This window comes from Bos taurus, chromosome 1 (assembly GCF_002263795.3).
Source record: "Bos taurus isolate L1 Dominette 01449 registration number 42190680 breed Hereford chromosome 1, ARS-UCD2.0, whole genome shotgun sequence".
In the NCBI taxonomy this organism is placed as follows: domain Eukaryota; kingdom Metazoa; phylum Chordata; class Mammalia; order Artiodactyla; family Bovidae; genus Bos; species Bos taurus.
Window position 1 is genome coordinate 96,998,533 of NC_037328.1, and position 21,849 is coordinate 97,020,381.

Here is a 21,849-nt window from a genome sequence, read left to right on the forward strand (position 1 = left end):
AGGACTAATGGAGAGATGCTGTAAGTGTAGAATCCACACTGGAGTGCAAAGACTTAGCACAAAAGGAAGAGCATAAAAATGTAATTGATTACATATTGAAACGATAATGCTTTGAATGCACTGGAATAAAATAGAATATATTAAAAATTGATTTCACTTGTTTACATTTAGCTTTTTAATGTGGCTCCTAGGACATTTTAAATTATATGTGTGGCTCAGGTTATATTTCTACTGGACAGTGCTGTTCAGGGGCAACAGTGACCCCTCCCCTCCTCCTTCACACTGATAATATAACCCAACACTGGAGTTATGACCTACAAAATGGGATTCCCTAATGAGGCAATGATCATCCAGGAGACATTGAGGGTGTCTCTTCTCCTGCTGCAGGGGAAAGTGGGGCTCCTGCAGCACAGCCCCTCATGTGAGAAAGCACGGAGCAGCCTTGGGAAGCAGGGAAAGCAGGGAAAGCAGGGAAAGAGGTGTGTGAGTGAGCACAGCCATAAGAGGACACTTTTGATTCTATGAGGAGACAAGGGGTGTGAGACCTACAGTCTTCTGTGTCCACACCCCCTGAGGCCCTCTTGCTCCATTCATGTTCACAGTCATTACACTCTGGCAAGTTTTCATGAGGTAGAGAGGGTCCGGCAATATAATCACAAAACTTGCATTCTTACAAAGCTGTCATAACTGAGCAAATATTTTGGTCAACATGAAGATTATCTTTTCTCCACAAGTTAATTTGGAAATACTTTCCACTAGGTTATAATCTCCTAATGTACACACATCTCTACAAAAATGATTAGTCCAAGTGGATATTTCCAAAGAGGAAATGTTTGCCAACCATTATGCTATCAGCTAATGAAATTAGTATTTTTGGAAAAATACTACCAAAGTAGATTGCAATCTGTTTTTTTCTAACAGCAGACTCATAACTTGACAGACTTTCTGGAATAGAAAACAAACAAAAATCAATTTGCTATATCCAATTTTGTTCAAAATTTCTAAACATCTACATACATATGTTCAAACAAAATGCACTTAGATATTATTACCTGAAGATCCAATAAAAATGAGATTGCTTTATAGTTCCCCTTATACTGAGCCAATTCCTTTACTATGCCTAGAATAGATAAAGGAGTTTGTGTGATACTTGGCAGTTGGTATCTGATGGTTGCCTATTTATATGACTTAAAGAAGCCATAATGTCCCTCCTTAAGAGACCTAGAGAGCATCTAAGTTCCCCTTATGACCACATGTAACCATCACGATACAGTGAATAAAATATCTTTTCAATTTTTCAGCATAGGGCAGAAAGACTTACTCTTGAATCCCTGACCAGATTCCCTGTAGATTACTAGTAGAGATCAACGAAAAAGTTTAAATTGATGGATGATACCTCTGGATACAACAGAATATTACAGGCCAGTTTTGCAGACAGTCTGTTATTTTATTGCACAGATTTCACTTAAAGAACAAAATGCACCATCAAGTTTGGAGAGTTTAGGGTCTTGGATACCAGTACACCATCAGTGTTTGCACCCGTAAAGCCAAATTCAACAGTACAATTTATGTTAAACAGTATCACTTCAAGACAGCTCACAGAATGAAAATAGAAAAGGGAGAAAGTTTTTAAAATATGTTATATTGAAGCATATGAAAGTGTAGGATTAAAAACTATATCCTACAAACCTGGAAATCAAGAATGTTTTGTGGCATGTCAGTTAGTTATACTCACTTGTACTGTTATTTACGGTAACATTAAAGTCTGTTTGGTTCATTTCCTTCATACTGATGCATTGAGAATTTCAGGAAAACCGTGGTTATAAAAATGAGCAACCTTAAAAAGTATGTACAGATAAATGTAAAATCACAAACTAAAAAATATCCCCACCCCTTTCCCTCACCTTACAAGAGGGAAACTTCCCCTTGGAGGGCAAGGTCCACAATGCCCTTCCCTACCCCACCCCACATTCCCTATTCTATCTTTTTCTATTGGTTATAACTAAGTGACCTTGGAGCTGAGAGGAGAGAGGGAACAGAGAGGCATCTCTATGAGGCTCCCATTGTCATCTGTAACAGCTTGAAAGTGTCTTTTCTTTCTTTCCCCACACCCAACGCGGCAATGTTTGCAAGGTATTTGAAATTTAAAGAGAGAGGAAAATTTTTTTCATATATATGTGTGTGTATGTGTATATATACATATATATATGTATGACAAAAGAACGCCCCAGAAAAGAGCTAGTAGTGGGCAAAACCATGGGAAAAAATGTGCGGCATTATCTGAGCTAAACATTTCTTTTAAGGCAACAGAAGGAGAAGGAGATGTTAAGACTACAGAGTGCCAGACAGGATGCTCTTCTAGAACTTTGGCTTTGGAGCCTGGCAGAGGAGTGGGCTTCCCAGCCCCTCACAGTGGCAAGCGAACCTAGGGCCATGGGCCCGGCATCTACAGCACCTCCGTGGGCAGGCTGGCAGCTCTCTTATACATGGGCACTCTTGGCATGAGTAGGGGAACTGGAGCCTGAAGAGTAGTAGAAACGATTTTCCCCGAACGCCTGGGCATCTCCAGCGCAGCAGACGATGACACAGCCCCCCACGAGGCACAGCACGGCACCAATCCAGCCCGCGTACAGGGAGTAGCCAAAGCTCACGATGGTGGTCTCACGGTGGGCGCACACAGGGAACCAGATGGTGGCGACCATGGCACAGAGAGCTGGGGAGACAAGGAGAGGGCTGTGACTGAGGAGCCCCATCACACACCAACAAGACCAGGCTCCCCTTCAGTCCACACACGCACCCCTCTGGCTTCCAACCAACTCCAAAACTCAGTACACTCAGCTCTGCTCCCTTTACGTCCCAGTCTGAACCTAACAGTTGACATCTATTGAATAAACAGATCAAAATCACGTGCCAAACTGCTAGGTCCTTATTTTTTCAACAGGTGGCAGAAACAAAAGAGGGCTGCTCAGGCTAAGTCGCTTCATTTGTGTTCAACTCTGTGAGACCCTGTGGACTGTAGCCTGCCAGGCTCCTGTCCATGGAGTCCTCCAGGTAAGAATACTGGAGTGGGTTTCCATGCCCTTCTCCAGAGGATCTTCCCCAGAAACAAAAAAAAAAGTCCAATGTAAAAACTTAGAAATAAATCATTTAAGCCCAAAAAATATGCATCTGTATTTATTTATATATCTTGACTTTATATACTTACATTTCTATTCTTACACTTACTTAAATGTATTGTAATTATCTCTTTACAACTCTATTTCCCATGCCAAGTTCTGAGATCCTTGAAGGCAGGGCCCATGTCTTATGTTTATAAAGTCAGTGTTTAGCTCAGCACAGAGTACAGAGTGTGTGCTCAATGTATACCAGGTGAATGACTGGATGACCTGAGCCATTCAGAAATGAGAGACAAGATGGTGCCACTTCAATGTCCACTCTTGTTTTCTATTTGGTCAATTCACAGTACAAAGACCTGAAGAAGCTATACAAATTCTCTTGCTGTAGAGAATACTGCCAGACATCAGTGGAGTATCAGCTAGGAGTCTGAGTTTGTATTGTGCTGCTCACAGTCACAAAACCTCCACAAACACACACACATGAACAGTTCCCAGAGTAAAAGAAATTACCCATTCAAGGACTGTGACCCATCACGACAAATGTCATCATCATAAGAAATAGCCTCTGCATCAGTTAGCTTTTCCCCTCCTCCTAAGCAAAGTAACAAAACAGAACAGGCAGGAGCCTAAAAAGATTTTTTAGAAGGTTTTAAACCTCTACACGAGCACTGTCAAATAGGGTAGCTAACAAGCTACATGGGCTATTGAACATTTCTTATGAGGCTATGCTGAGTCACTTCAGTCGTGTCCAACTCTGTGCGACCCCATAAACAGCAGCCCACCAGGCTCCCCGTCCCTAGGATTCTTCAGGCAAGAACACTGGAGTGGGTTGCCATTTCCTTCTCCAGTGCATGAAAGTGAAAAGTGAAAGTGAAGTGCTCAGTCATGTCTGACTCCTAGCGACCCCATGGACGGCAACCTACCAGGCTCCTCCGTCAGTGGGATTTTCCAGGCAAGCGTACTGGAGTGGGGTGCCATTGCCTTCTCCGTCTTATGAAAACCAAATTCTGAGTTTTCATTAAATTTAAGTGAACACATAGCTAGCGGCTAATGTACTAAGCAACAAAGCTCTAGAAAGTAACTTTATTCTTACTTTGATATCATCTGATTTCTCACGACTACAAGTAGACAGAAATTTTAGGTAAAGCTTTGAGTTGGGGGACTTCCCTGGTGGTCCAGTGGTTAAGAATCCACCCCTCAAGGCAAAGAACTCAAGTTCCATCCCTGGTTGGGGAACTAAGATCTCACATGTTGCGGGGGAACTAAGGCCTGCCCGGCACAATTAGAGAGAAGCCCACCTGCCCGCTGCAACTAAGACCCGAGGCAGCCAAATACATAAACATTTTTTAAAACAAATATTAAAATAAATTTTTTTTAAACTTTAAGTTGGGATGTCACATTAAAGTTAACAGACCAAAATAAAAATGTTTCTAATTGTTAGTCATAAACACTTTGATAAATTCAAGGCAGTCGTTGCACTGTTTGCTACCCAGGGAACTCTTGTCACTTCAGCTTAGCACACTTTTTCCGATTTCTGCTCATACTGAGTAATTTTCTAACTGACCTCTATGCCCACAGAGAAAAAATGTAATTTTTCTTTAATAGCACTCAAATCTTACAGCCTTGTACATTAGATCTAAAGAAAAGATTTTTAAGTCTTACCCATTTGAAAGACCTCTTAGACTATTTCATTGCATTTGTGTAGCTTGCACAATAAGGTTTTGCTGACAACACACTAAGTCCATCCCCACAAGGTGTGTATAGATATACATACACAGACGTGATTCAAGTCCTAAAAATGTATAGATCCTAAGTGGAAGTCAGAGTAAAGAAGTGAATTTGGAGGCTCTGAATTGCTCCAACTGGCTTTCTAACAGCCTAAATTCACTCTATTAGTTGTGAACTACTCACATATTTAAGGAGTTTATGTAGATTACCTAAGATGCTAAAATCTACCCATATGTTAATAACTTCACCTTACTTAAAGAGCAAAGCCCCATCATGTAATATTTTTATATGAGATTGAGAAGATGTATTTTCCTTCCGTGAATAGAGTATACTCAAATAGACCAGCTGATCTGATTGACCAAACCTTCCCTTTCCAGCACAGGGCTTTAAAGATCTATGATGCATTTTTTTTATCTTTCTCTGGCCACAGATTCCAAATCTGGCACTCTTGGAGAACTGCTTGGCTATTGTCATCGTTATAATCTGGAGTGTCTGAGCCAGAAGGAATTGCTCTAGATTCTCCACATCAAAATATGATCCAGCTACACACACTTAAATACCAAAAGGGGGCATTTGTTCTGAGATGGGCAAAAACAGCAATCTAGCAAGGGCTTCCAAACACCCATGCTTGATTAGAGGGAAAAGCTGAACTCCATAGGAAAAAAAACAGATTTGATTCCCAGTTGATGTGGCTCAATCCAATTGATCTTTCCTATAAACAATTAACTGGATTCAAAACAGGTTATGGTTCAAGTAAAGTTTTATATTTTTCCAATTATTTACACACATCACACATACACACTCACACACACATACACACACGGGCATTCTTCACATTTCATTTTAATCTCACTTAACTTCCAGGTTTGGTTTAGATTTTACAGAGTAAGATTTAAATATTGCCTCTAATTTCACTGAATTCTTCCTCTTTTACTAAGCAAAGTAATAAAACTAGGTCATTTTCATATAGGGAAATAATCAGGCTCAACATACCAAAAGTAACCATCAGTCTTGATTTTGAGTGTTAGATTTTGTTAGACTTTATTCCTAAAGACTTCACTAGGAAAGGGAAAAATCAGAAAAATGTCTAAAGATTTAAATATGGACTTACAGGACTGGATGAGTGAGCGGGTGGATGGACGGACAAATGGATAGATGAGAGGTAGACCCATTTCTAGTCTGTTCTCCACTTCATTCACACCAAAATTGACTTCTAAAATTATAAAACTTTAATGTAACTTTAACACACTCAAAGCTACAAACTCATGATTTACCTCATTAGAGATTTCCTTCTTTTACAATCCATACAAAACAAGGCAAATGAGCACCAGCAGACCCTTTATTTCCTCATTGATAATTGAACTCTGGGTGGAATTCCTGTGGCTCTCAGAGACCAACCACATCAAAAACCGCTAGAAGATGACAGACCACCACACAACATGAAGGGAATGAGAGGTTCACTGGGAAGAGTGACCTGCAGTTGAACTCACAATGAAGAATGCTTAAAAACTAAAAAAGGGAGAGTTTACTCAATTTGAGCATGGCTTGAAGGGAAAGAAGAATATGTTTTAATCGTAAAGTTAAAAATGCAAGTCATATCATACTCAACTAAAAGATGTGAAATGTTAATAGAACTGGCAGTAATTTTTGGCTTTCTTAAAGACATAGAAGGTCTGCTAAGACTTATTTCTACTTGCAGACACATACACACACACACGTGCATGCGAACTTGTAATGATTCTCTCCATATTTGAGGAAAATACAATGTTTTTATTAAAAACCCACAATTACCTATAAAGTAAAGAACATGGAAGGGAATTGTCATTTCTTTTTATGTCATCAGAATTTAAGTCTCTAAAAATAAGACAGGAGAATTTTAACACTCACATTTTTCTGTTTCTCCCCTTCTACCTTCAGAAGATGTAATAGCTAACTGCATAAGAAGAAAAAAATTCTGCCACTTGAGGGGGAGTAGAAAGGGAAAATCAGAGATATAATCATCTTAAAAATCAAAAGAAGGACAAGGGGAGAAAAAAGCTTCACTTTGTAGATAGAGATTCATCAGGACTCAGTCCTCTCGCAAGCAAAATTCCTTGCTCTTCATAAAAAAAAAGTTTGTCTCTTTTGATAAATTTCAAATCATTTAATATAATCATTTTTTTAGTTGATAGAAAACAGCCTTATTAAAAGTTATCAATGATCTTGATGTAGCCAAACACAGAAAATATTTGGGAAAGCAGTTTTAGAGCAATGAAATGTTAAGTGTAGTTTTTCACCTCTTTGCTGCTAAGTCACTTCAGTCGTGTCCGACTCTGTGCGACCCCATAGACGGCAGCCCACCAGGCTCCCCTGTCCCTGGGATTCTCCAGGCAAGAACACTGGAGTGGGTTGCCATGGAGTTAAATAAATGTGATGAAATTAAATAAAATTGGCACAGGTGTTTAGCTTTGGAGGTAACAACCTAGAAAGAGAAGGGCAGATAGACAGAGAAGCCTAGAAAGACAAAAGAGCAGCAGGTCCTGACATTTCTTCCTTCCTCCAATGAACACCTGTTTTCAGACTTTGTCACTTTCTATATTAAGCACTGAAAAGACTTTTAAAAGCATCTTTTCTAGATCAAACTAGTATTTTTCATTAAACTCACTTAAATTACCCTGAGTTTCATTAGTAATACCAGGGTAAAAAAATCTTCCTTTATCTGATAACTGGGATTTGCTTCCAAAAAAAAAAGTGTGAAGACTGGGAGAAAAGTAGAAGTACAGAGACGAAGCAAGTTGACTGTGAGTTGATCATTATTGGGAATGAGTTTGGGTTCATGGAGTTCATGATACTAGTCTACTTTTGTGTATGTGTGAAATTTTTCACAATAAAAACTGTTTAAAAATCCCCCTCCAAGTAACATTTTAGGAGGCATTGAACACAGCCTTCTACAATTGATACTATTATATCATACGATCTAACTGGCTATTCACATCAGCTTGTCACAAAGAAGCCAGTTAACTCAAGGCAACAAGTAATGAGATTTCTAAGGAGCTGTTGGTTGAAGTCATGTGTACTTTGTTGTTTCTTTATAATTTGAAACCAGAAAAATTTGGGTTCTACTTTCTTCACTTGCCATTCTCTAAGTTTTGATTAAAGCAATCAGTGGTGGGACATCACAACGACTTTTACGAATATCTAATATTTACAACAATCATCAAGTCAATGGAATATTTGAGTACATTATTTTCCTAGCCTGTTTTCAACACTTTCCCCTTTATTTCTATTCCACAAATCACTCTTTTTTTTTTCCTGCACCCTTTAAAAAAAAAAAAGCTTCATGGTTATTAGTAAAAAAAAATTTTAATCACAAAGTTCCAAGTTAAAAACTTTTTTTCAATACAAATAGGATTCCTGGGGCCACATCTTTTAAAAGGAGGAGAGAAGACAAAGAATTCCACTTAGGAATTCCACTTTCCTTTCCTTCCATTCCCTACCCTGTCTCCCCAAGAAACACCAAAATCAAATACTTTCTAACTTATAGCAAGGTGCAGATTAGTCTGAATCAGAACTAAGCTTGAGCATTTTCAGTTGTATAGCTTCCTGTGACTTTTTATAATGGAATAAGCCAAAAACTCAAACCATTAATCCCCACATTCTGGTTTCCACAAAGCAATCAAAGGCAGTATTTCCATTAGACCAGGATGTGACCTGGTGTCATCTCTCCTTACCAGTTCCACGTGTGGACATAACCCTGCAGAAATTAGACGTGATGGAAGGAATACACAGTTGCCTTCTAGGCAGCTCCTTTCTAGGTTACCTCTCTATTTCCTCTAACCAACAACAGCTACAAAATAGCAACCATTTGTTGACCACTTAGCCAGACACGATGCTAAATAACTTGAATATCCCATTTCACTATTCTTACCAGCCTCAGAAGTAGGCAGTACTGTCCCCATTTTATATAAAGTCTCAGAGACTTTAAGTGACTTTAACTGCCCCCGTTCACAGAGCTAGAAAGCGGCAGGTCTGAGATTTAGTACAGTTGGCCTGACTCCACACGATAAGATGAAGCATCTCAAGGCATAGGTATCACCTGCTTCGGCAGGGCATCTTGAAAAGCCACAGATTAGAATGATATACATCCTGGATCTGAGGATCCTGATGCTCCTTGAACTACTCATCTGGCTTAAGAAGTCAGCAGCATCAGGCTCCCATTCCTTCCCTCAAAGCAGGAACCAAATCCTCACACCACTGAACTCAGACTCCTGAGAAGATACGCTGTTGTATCAGAGACATAATTTTTTAAGCTTTCAGAAAAATAAAGGTTTCCAGAGTCAGGAAGGATGGATTTTAATTAGTGGTGCTTACAGTCTTCATCCCAAGATTAGCTTTGACTCTGTTCCTGTTCCCAGGTCCCCACACCACAGTGTGCTTGGTCAGGGACCACATCTCACCTGGACCACTGTCAGTGACCCCAAGGCCCCAGCAAGAGCCCAGTGCCGGCTTCTGCTAGAAGGGCACCAGAAGCCCTTCCCAGCCACACAAAGGGAGCCTTCACTGCCAGCCGGGGAAACAGGGCTCTCGGGCTCCCAGCAGAGAAGACAGGGGAGGCCAGCAGGTGTCACACTTGAGACAATGAGCTTTACATTTCCAGGGTGAGCGAGCTCAGTCCAGTCCAAACAACATCCAACCGAAAGGCAAGGGGTGACCCACTGAGAAGTAAATCCAGACAGGAGCAATCCAAGAGGATGCAGGCACCACTGGAGATGCAAGGAGCAGTGCCCTTGTTCCATCATAGCAGTGATGGGTCAGAAGGGGCAGCCTCCCTGCGGGGTGGGGTGTCCAACCACTCAATGCCCCTGCCATCAGCTCCCTCCAGGCTGCAAACAGGGACTGAGGAGCTCCCACCCCTACCTGCCCACCCACCTCTCTCTCCTAAGATGCTGTCTATATCCACCAGCCCACTTGAAAAAGATAAACTGTATATAATTTGACTAGGAAGTTTCGGACAACAGGTTGCTATTTTTTTTAATAGCCATTATCTTCAACTAGGTAATTCAGTGGTTTTCAGGAGAGTTTTAAATACCAATTTGTCTGTATGACGTTGCTTTTATGTCTTTATTTCCTACAAGATTTGGTTTCAGGATATTTTGATGTATTCTCTTTTAATGTGACTCTCATACGGATGACCAGGGTTTCTAAAGATGAACACTCAACATAGTAGACCAATTCTTTGGCTTTGGCATCCTCTGAGTCAAAGAGAGAGCATTCTGGGGCTTCTGTAACACTGTGAGGAAAGTTACAAACAACCGCAAACGTCTAGGATAAGAAGGGTTTCACCTGGATTCTGCAAAACAGCTTACTTGCAGAACTTTGGTCTACTTACTAGAAAGGGAGTTCAGATACAGAGATCCGACCACCGAAAAGCCTCGCAGGGAAGGACCCTGTGAGTTGGATGAAGCACGTGATGCTGACCCACCATGTGTTCCTCATGGCACCCCCGCAGAAGTTCTTTGTGGCTGGAACCACAGGATCCATGCCCAGATTCTTCTCCCGAAATTATAGAGATTTTCTGGTCTTTTTACTCCTATTCACACATACACAGGCAAGCCCTTCTGAATTCTCCATAGCTTCACAAGTCTCTAAACACCTTTACAATCAAGGGAAATGGCACCCCAATGTCTTATGTCCCCCTCCCCTCACTGGTGACACTGTGGGTGACCATGACTAAATGGCACTGACCCACACAGAACCCTGACTCCCTACCTTGCCCCCTCAGACACCCAGTCTGATACCAGTTTGGGGATGGAAATTTCCTGTCCCCAGGGAACTTAATTTATATCTAACTCATATCCAGACCAATGTCTCTTCACTGATATCTCAGTGCATTTTGCAACAAGAGCTACCACTCTTAAAATGCCTACCTTCTATTAAGATTTAGAATGGTGGATATAGCCTTCACAAAAACCAAGAGATGAAATCACTGATGAGAGCAGAGCTATAAGGACCCTCCCTAGGTTGGTAAACCAAGCCCCCAGTGTGCAGGTGTAATCAGGAACACTGAACGAGCACATGTCATGCCCTTGGTCTGGGCTGTCCCTCTCTCCAACCCATGACCTGACCATCTTCTCTCCAACTCTCAAAAGCCATTGCTGGGATCCTCTGTGCTGGGAAACTCCTCCAGTCTGAATTAGATACCTTGCTCTAGGTATGCACAGCCTGTGTACTTTTTATAGGTAAGTATGTCCCATGCTCTATCAAGATGTCCAAGGACACTCAAGGCAGAGGCTGCCTTCTGTTTGCCAATATGCCCAGTGCCTACCATGGTGCCTGGCCCTCAGCAGGTGCTCAATGAAATGTGTACAGAATGAAAGATGGAGTGATTCATCACCTAGTGATCTACTAGTGATCTGCCCTTGACCTCTTATTTTTCTCTTGCCCTTCTTTTCCTCTAGTCTTTCTTTATATGTTAAGTTCTCAATCCTGGTTTCACTTAAGAGCCACCTGGGAAGTTTTCAAAAAAATATCTTTGCCTGCTCGGCTGTCCAGAAATTCTGAGTCAATGGACCTGCAGTGGGACCTGGGCACAGGTGTTTCTGAAAACAGACTCCATGGTGAAGTCTGAATGGAGGGCCAGCCTATAACTCTCTTCTGTCCTCTGGTCTCTCTCTTACATATTCCCTCAAAATCCTTTTTGTTTGTTTTTTCCTATTTTTATGTTCAGTGACTCCCACAGACATCATTTGTCCCTCTGCCTCAACCACCAGGAAACATAAAGGAATACACATGGTGAGGGGCTTTTCCCCAGCGGATTCATGTCTTCCTGGCCACATCTCTTGAGCAGCAAGACCTGAGATTCTTCAGGTCCGCTCAGAGTGGGCGTGCTCTACAGAAAGCTGTCTTACCCACAAGAATGAGCATGACACCAGCCAGTTGGGCCCGCCTGTACTTGGCCACGCCAGGCTCGTGGCCCATTCGGATGCACGGGAGAACTGTGAGCAGCAGGAGAATAGCCGGCAGACCCAGGACGGAGGCAGCGATCATCAGGGCTCGGCAGGCCTGCACGTAGCCTGGAAACAAGAGCACAGACAGTGGGGTTAGGCCACAGGTCCCCTTGGATCCTGCATCCTGCCTCACAGAATTCAGCACCATCTGCCTGCCTTCCCTTTGTCCCACTGCAGGACTTAAAATATGTTCAGAGGTATCCAAACGCAGTGACAGATGAAAGAGAGGCTGGGGGCAGGAGAGACTGAACAAGGATCCCTGGCTTTAGACCGCTCATCCAAGCTTCCAAGATGAAGGGGCCAAGAGTCCAATTACATCACCTTGTAAAAGATTCAGATTAAAATCTAAATCTTCCAACAAGTCTTCTGCTGTTGATGTGCTCTACCTGGGTTACCTTGGCCAAGTGCCTTGACACTTTCCTCATCTAGAGAGTAAAAATAATAATAGTACCTATGTCTTGCCAATGGAATCTAACTAAGATTCAATTTGTAAATTCATGCAGTGCTCGAACAGTGCCTAGCACAATCTAAGTACTCCAAAAGGGGTCAGCTATTATTACTGGAATTGCTAATATTATTGTGTCAAGGCAGTACTTTTATCCCCAGGTATACTAGGTGATTTTGTCCCTTAACCATGTTTTTTTTAATTCACATTGTGTATAGTGTGTGGCTCTAACTAGACTAAGCAAAGGCAGGGTCATTTTCTTGATTATCGCCTGAGAAGCTGCTATGCTCATGAATCCTGCCCCCCAAAATGGTCAAGCTCCCCCACAGTGCCCTGGACGTACTTCCACAATGGTACATTATCCATAAAGCAATATCTCCAACCCCCTAAGGATTCCTGGAGAACAGACACCTGCCTTGGCCTTCGTGGGTTAACACAGTGGTCACACCAGATGATGCAAACATACAGTTATGAACGATGGAGTTAACAAGTTGAATAGTAACAGTGAAGCAAAACGACCTGCACTTTATACTCTCCAATAAAATGCCAGGTAACTGCTTTATTAAGAAACAGATTAGAATGTGTTCAATGTTTATGTAAAATAAATATGAGAAGATTCTGGGAGAATATGACAGACTTAAATGTACCGTTTCTCACTAAAACACTCCTTCTTTCCAAAAAAGGAGAGGAATGGTATATATGTACTCTTCCTCTTTACTCAGTGGAAAGTAGAGCCAGTGGCCTGGGGGAGGAAGAGTTAATGGCAAAACCAGAAAGAAGCCCCAACTTCTGCCTCATGTGCCAGGACCCTGACACCAAACCAGCCTACCTGTGCACCAAGACCCAACTGCAAGAGTGCCTCTTAGCAAGATGTAGCTTGCCAGAATTCAGAGTCCACACCCACTGACGTCACTGACATGAGTTTGAACAAACTCTGGGAGATGGTGAAGGACAGGGAAGCCTGGCCTGCTGTAGTCCATGGGGTCACAAAGAGTTGGACACAACTGAGCGACTGAACAACAAGAGTCCACAAGGGCACTCTCTCAACCTTGCTCACCTCAGTTTCTTCTGAATTAAGGATAATCAATCAATTATCTGTTGACTTGAAGACCCCCAGAAAGCAGCTACAGGTCGTCTGAGGCAAGACCTCTGACCACAGGACCGTGCCCCTGTGGCTGAGAACCAGGGCTGGCAAAAAAGAGAGTCAGTCAGCCACCCAGGTTCCAAAGTTTATGACTCAGGCGATCCACAAGCTAGATGCCAAGGCCACATTTAGAATCTAAAGAAGGAGACTGAGATCAGTCCCTGTCTCCACCTAGAGTGTGAGAGAGGGGACCCCAGTAAGAAGGAGTCCCTCCCTGAAACATACCCCATCTGTGGGATGGTCTGTGTTCTCTGTAAACAAACCACTTGTCACCAAATGCTCAGCAAACTTAATTTCAGGAAAAGGAAGCAGAGGGTAATTATTTGCTTCACTCAGATTCTAACAAATACCATGCCCAGCTTTTAATAAAAAAAATTAATAAAATCACCATTTATGAAGCCTTTACTACATCTAAGAAGGCTTTTGCATCTCTCATCTCATTTAATCCCCAAAACAATTCTGAAAGATGGAATGAAGAAGACAGCTGGGTTCATAGAGGTTAGTAACTTGTCCCCAGTCACCCAGGTTGTGAGGGCTGGATCCCAGAGTCTGACCCAGATCTACCAACAGCAGCTTTAACTGAAGGCATAGCCACATCTGGGTCCCTGACCTCTGTCATTCTGAAAGTCCAAAATGGAGGGCAGAGCAGGGGAAGATGCAGAAAGGGCAGGATGCTATCTATATCTCTGAGGAATTTAAAATTTGGTAGGAGAACCTGATGCCGGGAAAAGATTAAGCGCAGGAGAAGGGAGTGACAGAGGATGAGATGGTTGGATGGCATCATCAACTCAACAGACGTGAGTCTGAGCAAACTCTGGGAGATGGTGAAGGACAGGGAAGCCAGGCATGCTGCAGTCCATGGGGTCGCAAAGAGTCAGACACAGCTTAGCGACTGAACAACAAAGTAGAACCTGACTCACAAACAATGAGCAAAAAAAGCCCTAAATGTGCACTAACGGGAATAAGAGTCAAATATCACGGCAACAAGGAGGAAGGGATAGATTCCGACTACAGAGACCTGGAAACAGGAAGCACTGAGGTGAGGCTAGAAGAAGGGCAGAGCCTGGAGGTGGGGCAGGGGGGCGGGGCTTCCCTGGTGGCCCAGACTGTAAAGTACCTGCCGGCAATGCAGGAGACTCTGGAGACCCGCGTTCCACCCGATTGTGTTCCTTTGAGAAAATAATGGCTACCCACGCCAGTATTCTTGCCCGGAGAATCACATAAACAGAGGAGCCTGGGAGGCTACGGTCCATGGGGTCGCGAAAAGTCGGACACGACTGAGCGACTTTCAGACACACACACACACACACACACACACACACACACACACACACACACACACACAGAGAGAGCCTCTAGGAGGGAGGGAGCGAAAGGCTCGTCCAGGGAAGGCAAAAGCCAAAGGATCTCAGGCTGGCGGCCTGGGGCCCCAGTTACTCCGCTCGTTAAAGAAGCCAGGAAAGGCCTTTAGAGGCGCACCATCCTCAAAGGCTAGGGGCACAGAAGGCAGTGGTGCTTTCGCCAGGGCAGGGATAAGCCAAGATTCCAGGCAGAAAACCCATAGGGGCGCCCAAGACCTTGTAAATCACCCAACTGGCTCGAGGTTTAAATCTGAATTGAAACTTGCCCAGAATTTTCACCGGGGCAGCAAGTAAGGATGGGACTCGAGTGGCGTCGGGGAAGGTGGAGACTAGGCAATCTTCCCTCCCCTCCCCACTGTGAGACGCTTCGGGAGAGGAGGGGTCGGCCCGCGGCGGTGCGCCTTTTCCTAGGATGGGTCGGCCCTCCAGCGCACCCGCTCTTCTCTGTCCGACCCCAGGGTGCAGAGACGCGAAGGGGAGTCGCGGCAGGCCCGACTGATATTACTATTACTATTCGAGGGGCAGAGGGTGGGGGAAAAGAGATAGGCCGCGGGGACAGCGGGAACCCTCCGGGCGCAGCTAGGACGACCTTAACTTGGCCAGGACACCTCGGCCGTCCCACAAGGACTGGGAAACTCAGCCTGGGCCTGTTCCGATCACAGGAATGCTTTTGTTTCTCTCTTTCCTCCTCGCCCCTGTGGGTAGATTCTTACTGGGAAAGCAGGGCGCCTGGGGGAGGTGGGGAGGGGTGGGGGGTGTTGAAGTACTGATCTATCACGGACGGTGGGAGCAGGCAGCGGGTGAGGCGGCGGTAATTAACATGCACGGAGTTCCAACTATGTATCTATATCTCAGTTCATTACCTTCTTAGGGTGATTCGCCAGTGGTCACCACTATCATCCCAAATTTCAGATAAGAAAACTGAGACCGAGAGAAGTTAATCTCAGGGCTGCCTAATTCCTCCTCAACAAAGTGGGACTGAAGATGTCAAAAGGTTCCCCCCAAATCTTCAAGCGCCCAAACATTTCTGTGAACGTCTCCCAATGCCCCCTCCCGCGTCTGCCCAGAGGGAAAGGGTTTATTTAGGAGAAGCCACTTGAGGGGCATGGAGAAGGGTTCTTATCTTACCCGGCAGGATGAGGATGTCCACCAGGGGCTTGCAGTGGTAAAGCCCCGTGGCCATAACGCAGTCGGCCCACAGCCCCTTGGAGCCCAGCTCGTCCAGCTTGCGGCAGGTGGGGATGGTGTAGCCGCATGTCACCACCCAGTCATTGGTAGACGTGGTGACGATGATGCCGATCCATCCCACGAAGCTCGTGACGAAGCCCACTACCTGCAAGCATGTGGCCACCATCATGGCCAGCCTGGAGTCCCCGCGCCTCGCCCCTCACTAGTTGTGCCCGCGCCTGGGCTGGACGGCGCCTGCCCCTCTCCCGCGCTCTCGAGCCGCTGGCCGGCGACAGCGCGATGCAGGACGCTGGAGGTGGCGGGAGGCCAGGAGACGCTACAAGCCCAGCTGCGCGACGGGCACAAGGCGAGGACAGCAGAGCGGCTGGGCAGCGCGCCCCCGCCCCCCTCTTTAAACCCCGCAGACCAGGCCGGCGAGCTCCAATCCGCGACGGCTCCCCGTCCGCTGGCCAATTGCAGGGCGGGGTCCGGAGTGGGATGTGGAGGGAAGCGGGGGTGGGGGGGTGGGGGGGTGGGGGGGTGGGGGGCGGCCCGCGGGAGGGCTTCGCACGGTTAGTGTTGGAAATAACAAAGTTTGGTAATAAAATAATTCGAACCACGTCCCAGTGATGGAGAGAGACAAGAGGGCCCGCGTAGAGCGCGAGTTCTATTTTGCTGAGAATTATTTCCCTTCTAACTGCCCTCTCTCATCTCTATCCCTGGGTCTCCGCTTCGCTCCATCCCTCCTGAGCTTCTCCCTACTCCTTTTCCCCAGCTGAGAGCAGGGACCGTGGGACTCCAGGAGGAGCCCAGTACAGTTCCTCCTCGGCCCATGATGATAACTGATGAGCTAAGAATTGCCCTAAAGAACAGACGCGAAGCATTCAGCATTATCCTAGTTACTGGCAGAAAGAAAATGAACCTCTGCCCGTGGTTAAAAATCATCAGAGGTGGCCATGGCCATCGACATGACAACAAACCATTGTTGCTGTCTCTAGCCACTCACGTTTGTGCAGCTGTGTCACCTACTACGTGTTTGTATTTGTGCTGTGCTTAGTTGCTCAGTCCTCCATGGACTGTAGCCCACCTGGCTCCTTTGTCCATGGGGATTCTCCAGGCAAGAACACTGAAGTGGGTTGCCATGCCCTCTTCCAGGGGATCTTCCCAACCCAGGGATGGAACCCAGGGATCAAACCCAGGTCTCCCGCATTGCAGGCGGATTCTTTACCATCTGAGCCACCAGGGAAGCCTGATGCATGTGCTTACGCTAATGTATTTATCTCATTTAAATGGTTGCTACCTTTGTTTAAACATAGGAACAATTTGTCATTTGTCCTAGGAACAATTGTTTATACATGGTACTCATGAAGAGACAGCATGAGAGAGGTTAAGTTGCCCAAGTACAGTAGCAAGGAAGGGATAGATTCCACCCTCCCATCTCAACCCTCCTCACTGACCATTCCTGGGAACCTGTCCTAATTGTCACTTTCTGAAAATTCCTACAGGACTCAAGTGTCTCATTTGTTACCTTAAAAGCTAGGCTGACAGCGCCTTCTCAATGTAAATAAATTAATATCTGTTCTCCACTGAGAATACTACCTAGCCTAGAGCAAGTGCTCTGCAAGTGTAAGCTATCATCATCATCATAATCATTATCACCATCACCTTCATCACCACCACCACCATCATCACCATCACCTTCATCACCACTACCATCACCACGGTTACCTTCATCACCCACCATTAACATCATCACCATTGCCTTCATCACCACCACCACCATCATCACCATCACCTTCATCACCACTACCATCATCACGGTTACCTTCATCACCCACCATTTACATCATCACCATTGCCTTCATCACCACCACCACCATCATCACCGTCGCCTTCATCACCCACCATCAACATCATCAAGCCACCTTCTCACCGTGCATTCGAGGAGACCTATTATATGTACTTTTCTATCATGTAGAGAAGTCCTCCTTGGGCTATATTTACATTAAACAGTTTTAACTCTCTTTCATACATTTGACTTCTTGTATACCTCTATCAACAAGCATGAGATTTAAAGATAAGAAGGATTTCAAGAAACACAAAACTTCCTACTCAACACTCTAAGATATGGATCGTAAGTCACAAGTACTAAGCTTCCCCCTATCTCTGCTGGATGTCAGGGTAAATCACTGTGTTTCCTAGAGAAGACTTGCCTCAAGGAGACCCCAAAGAAATCAAGTGCACAGACAGAAAAGCCTCTGTAATAGATGCCAGAGTGTCAAGTGCAAGAGCTGCAATAATCACCCAAGAGAGCAAGGTGGTTAAGAATGCAGGTCAGGCTGCCTGGTCTCGAATCCTGTCTCCACTCTTTACTAGCTGTGAATTCAAGTTACTTTACTTCTCTGGGCCTCAGTTTTCTCATTCATAAAAAGGGGATTAAGATAGTGCCTAATACATAGGTTCCTTGATGATTATGTGAGTTAATCATCATGTAATCATGATTACATGTTTAAAGCTTTAAACAATGTCTGATACAAAATATTTATTTTTGGGGGCTCCAAAATCACTGCAGATGGTGATTGCAGCCATGAAATTAAAAGACACTTACTCCTTGGAAGGAAAGTCATGTCCAACCTAGATAGCATATTCAAAAGCAGAGACATTACTTTGCCAAAAAAGGTTTGTCTAGTCAAGGCTATGGTTTTTCCTGTGGTCATGTATGGATGTGAGAGTTGGACTGTGAAGAAGGCTGAGCACCGAAGAATTGATGCTTTTGAACTGTGGTGTTGGAGAAGACTCTTGAGAGTCCCTTGGACTGCAAGGAGATCCAACCAGTCCATTCTGAAGGAGATCAGCCCTGGGATTTCTTTGGAAGGAATGATACTAAAGCTGAAACTCCAGTACTTTGGCCACTTCATGCCAAGAGTTGACTCATTGGAAAAGACTCTGATGCTGGGAGGGATTGGGGGCAGGAGGAGAAGGGGACGACAGAGGATGAGGTGGCTGGATGGCATCACTGACTCGATGGACGTGAGTCTGAGTGAACTCCGGGAGTTGGTGATGGACAGGGAGGCCTGGCGTGCTGCAATTCATGGGGTCGCAAAGAGTCGGACACAACTGAGCGACTGAACTAACTGAACTGATACAAAGAAAGGCCTTAGGGAACCTGGGCTGCTATTGTATATGCTGCATATGCTCTTGTATATAGAATTCTTATCTACATAAAATTCAGAACTCTTGCTTTGGTACTCTTATGTGTTCTTGAATTCATAGTTTGATTTGTGGAAACTACTATATTATAGGACTATGCCCTTTTTTTTGGAATGAGTCATTGTGTCTGGGGCCTTGTCATCACCAGGGTTTATTGACCTGGATGCTTTCAGGTATTTCCTTATAACATAAAAAAGAGCTTTTGTATGAAGTACAATATAAAATATAAAACCCTAGCAACATCATTCATTGAAAAAGCAATTATGAAATCTGATCTCATGCATTTGGCATGAGCATTTGACATTCTAATGATAAAAATTAAACCAATCATAATTCAACAATGCCCAGATTTCCCACAGGTCACTCACAAACACACATACAAACACACACAGAGGCTTTGTAAAGGCAGATTTCAGAACTTAGGCACTAACTGGTAAAAAAAGTTGTGAAGTTAAGATCTTGGAATGGAATTTCTTGAGTTCATAGTCTGATTTTATCACTTGGGCTGTCCATTAGCCTATGTGATTCATCTTTTAAAGTAAGACTAGCAGATGTCCCCACAGGGTTATTGCGTGGACTGAGATACCTTTAACAATTGTGCAAAGCACAGTACCCAGCACGGATGGGTTCTCAGAAATGTCAGCTACTGTTAGTATTATTCTGGAGAAGGCAATGGCACCCCACTCCAGTACTCTTGCCTGGAAAATCCCATGGACGGAGGAGCCTGGTAGGCTGCAGACCATGGGGTCACGAAGAGTCGGACACGACTGAGCGACTTCACTTTCACTTTTCACTTTCATGCACTGGAGAAGGAAATGGCAACCCACTCCAGTATTCTTGCCTGGAGAATCCCAGGGATGGGGGAGCCTGGTGGGCCGCCGTCTATGGGGTTGCACAGAGTCGGACACGACTGAAGCGACTTAGCAGTTAGTATTATTCACAGGCAATATGGGTTAACTGGAAATGAGTTACCTTTGATAAAGACTAAAACTTAAATAATTAGGTTATTATTATCATTTTGTACTAATGGAAGATACAATCCTGAGATTTTATCTGTGTCTAAACGATCACAGCACAGATGGAGAGAAGGCTGCTCAAGGGAGGCCAGCAAAGAATACCCTGTTTGGAGGAATTAGCTGCCAATAAGAGAGTGTGTTCCTTGGAAAGGAAGTTGGGCAGCCCTGCAATCACAGAAAACTGGGAGCCAAGACGCAGAGAGAGACCATGAGAACCCTTTGCTATCCACAGGAGATGCAGATGGTATGGTGACCGCAGAATCCAAGGATGTCATCCCTTTGGCAAGGCTCTCTGTAACGTGGGAAAGTGCCTCAAGCTGTCTTAGCCAAGGGACTTTTCCCAAAGTCATCTGCATTCTTTGGTTGTGACTCTGCTCCCTCAAGCCCTCCTCATAATTAGAATCTGACTTCCTACATAGTGTAATTTAATAAACCGACATTCTAGGTCTACCACTGTTCCAGGTATCCTTTTAGTTGTGAGAAACAGTCTCTCAGAGTCCAATCACAGCAGATGAGTGAAAACAATGAATCCCCAGACCTACTGGACAGAGGTTTTTCCAGCTAATTTTCTCTAAGAAAATTTTCCCATCTCTTCACATTTCTCTAGTATATAGCAGAGCTATTAATAACAAGGTACACCTGAAATCTTATTCAGGTCTTCTGTCCCTAAGTCCAACATTCTTTCCATTATGAGAAATGGTCTTTCCTATGGTTTGAGCATACTTTTTTCAACCTTATTCTTATTTAAAGATACTTAAAGGGGAGGATTAGAGAAATGGTCAGTGTCCTAAACCCCAGATGTGTACTGAACAAAGGATGGAGCTCTGGTTAACTGTTATTCTACCATTAGAATAGGTACTATTTTATACCTAAAAATAGTTAATCAAACTCAGTGTGATTCAGTTAGAGCACAAATGCATATCATATTGGCAAATTATTTGCTGACAGGCATCAAAAGCAAAGCTTTCAAAGGAATGGGCTCGCAGCGCCTACTAGTGGTTATTTTTTATCACTGCATAGCTGGTGAAAACATTTTCTGTGTAAATAGGAGCCTGACTCATAGGCAAACATATTAACCACAAATTCCAAATGTGTGATCATTCGATCCAAATGCAATGTACATTTGCTTGAGAAAGTTCTACTCATATATTAAGAGGTATCTCTTTAGGAAACCAAACATGAAAACATAAAACATATATGAAATTACTTAGGTGAGATTATTCATTTAAAAATAAAGTACTTTTAATAAGATCCCTTTTTAAAAGGAGAAATTTCTCTTGTGGATTTTTCTATTTGGTAAGGCAAAAATTCCACATACACGCATTTTTAGAAATATTGTAGGGCAAATCCAAGTGTAAACTAATGTATTAAACATAAGCTTTAAAAATTAAATGCCATTTACAATAGTGAAGATATAGAAACAACCTGAGTGTCCATGAATAGATTAATGGGAAAAGATGTGGTATATTACAGTGAAATACTACTCACCCTTAAAGAAGGTAAAATCTTGCCATTTGTGATAACATGAATGGATCTTGAGGGTATTAATGCTAAGTGAAATAAGTCAGAGAAAGACAAATACTGTATTATTTCATTCATATGTAGAGCAAGAAAAATAAATGAGTAAACCAAACAAAAACAAACATGTAGATACAGAGAACAGAGTAGTGACTATC

The 21,849-nt window shown here is 43.8% G+C and overlaps 1 protein-coding gene across 2 annotated transcripts; it reads right to left on the reverse strand.

The window, feature by feature from the left end:
- Positions 1-1,426: 1,426 nt before the first annotated feature.
- Positions 1,427-16,352, reverse strand: CLDN11 (claudin 11). 2 transcript variants are annotated; one of them, XM_024975621.2, is made up of 4 exons: positions 15,909-16,352; positions 11,732-11,896; positions 5,956-6,057; positions 1,427-2,713 (listed from the first exon to the last, which is right to left on the reverse strand). In XM_024975621.2, the coding sequence occupies exons 1-4, from the start codon at positions 16,135-16,137 to the stop codon at positions 2,481-2,483; spliced, it is 729 nt and encodes a 242-aa protein (XP_024831389.1). In that variant the 5' UTR covers positions 16,138-16,352; the 3' UTR covers positions 1,427-2,480.
- Positions 16,353-21,849: the final 5,497 nt, after the last annotated feature.

Excerpts from the sequence above, each read along its gene's own strand:
- CLDN11 (XM_024975621.2), bottom strand. The coding sequence starts at position 16,137 with ATGATGGTGGCCACATGCTTGCAGGTAGTGGGCTTCGTCACGAGCTTC. Across the intron at positions 6,058-11,731 it reads TGTCATGCTCATTCTTGTGG|AAGTCAATTTTGGTGTGAAT; the intron begins GTAAGACAGCTT and ends TTATAATTTTAG. Across the intron at positions 2,714-5,955 it reads CCGCTCACTCATCCAGTCCT|CTCTCTGTGCCATGGTCGCC; the intron begins GTAAGTCCATAT and ends TTGTCTCCCCAG.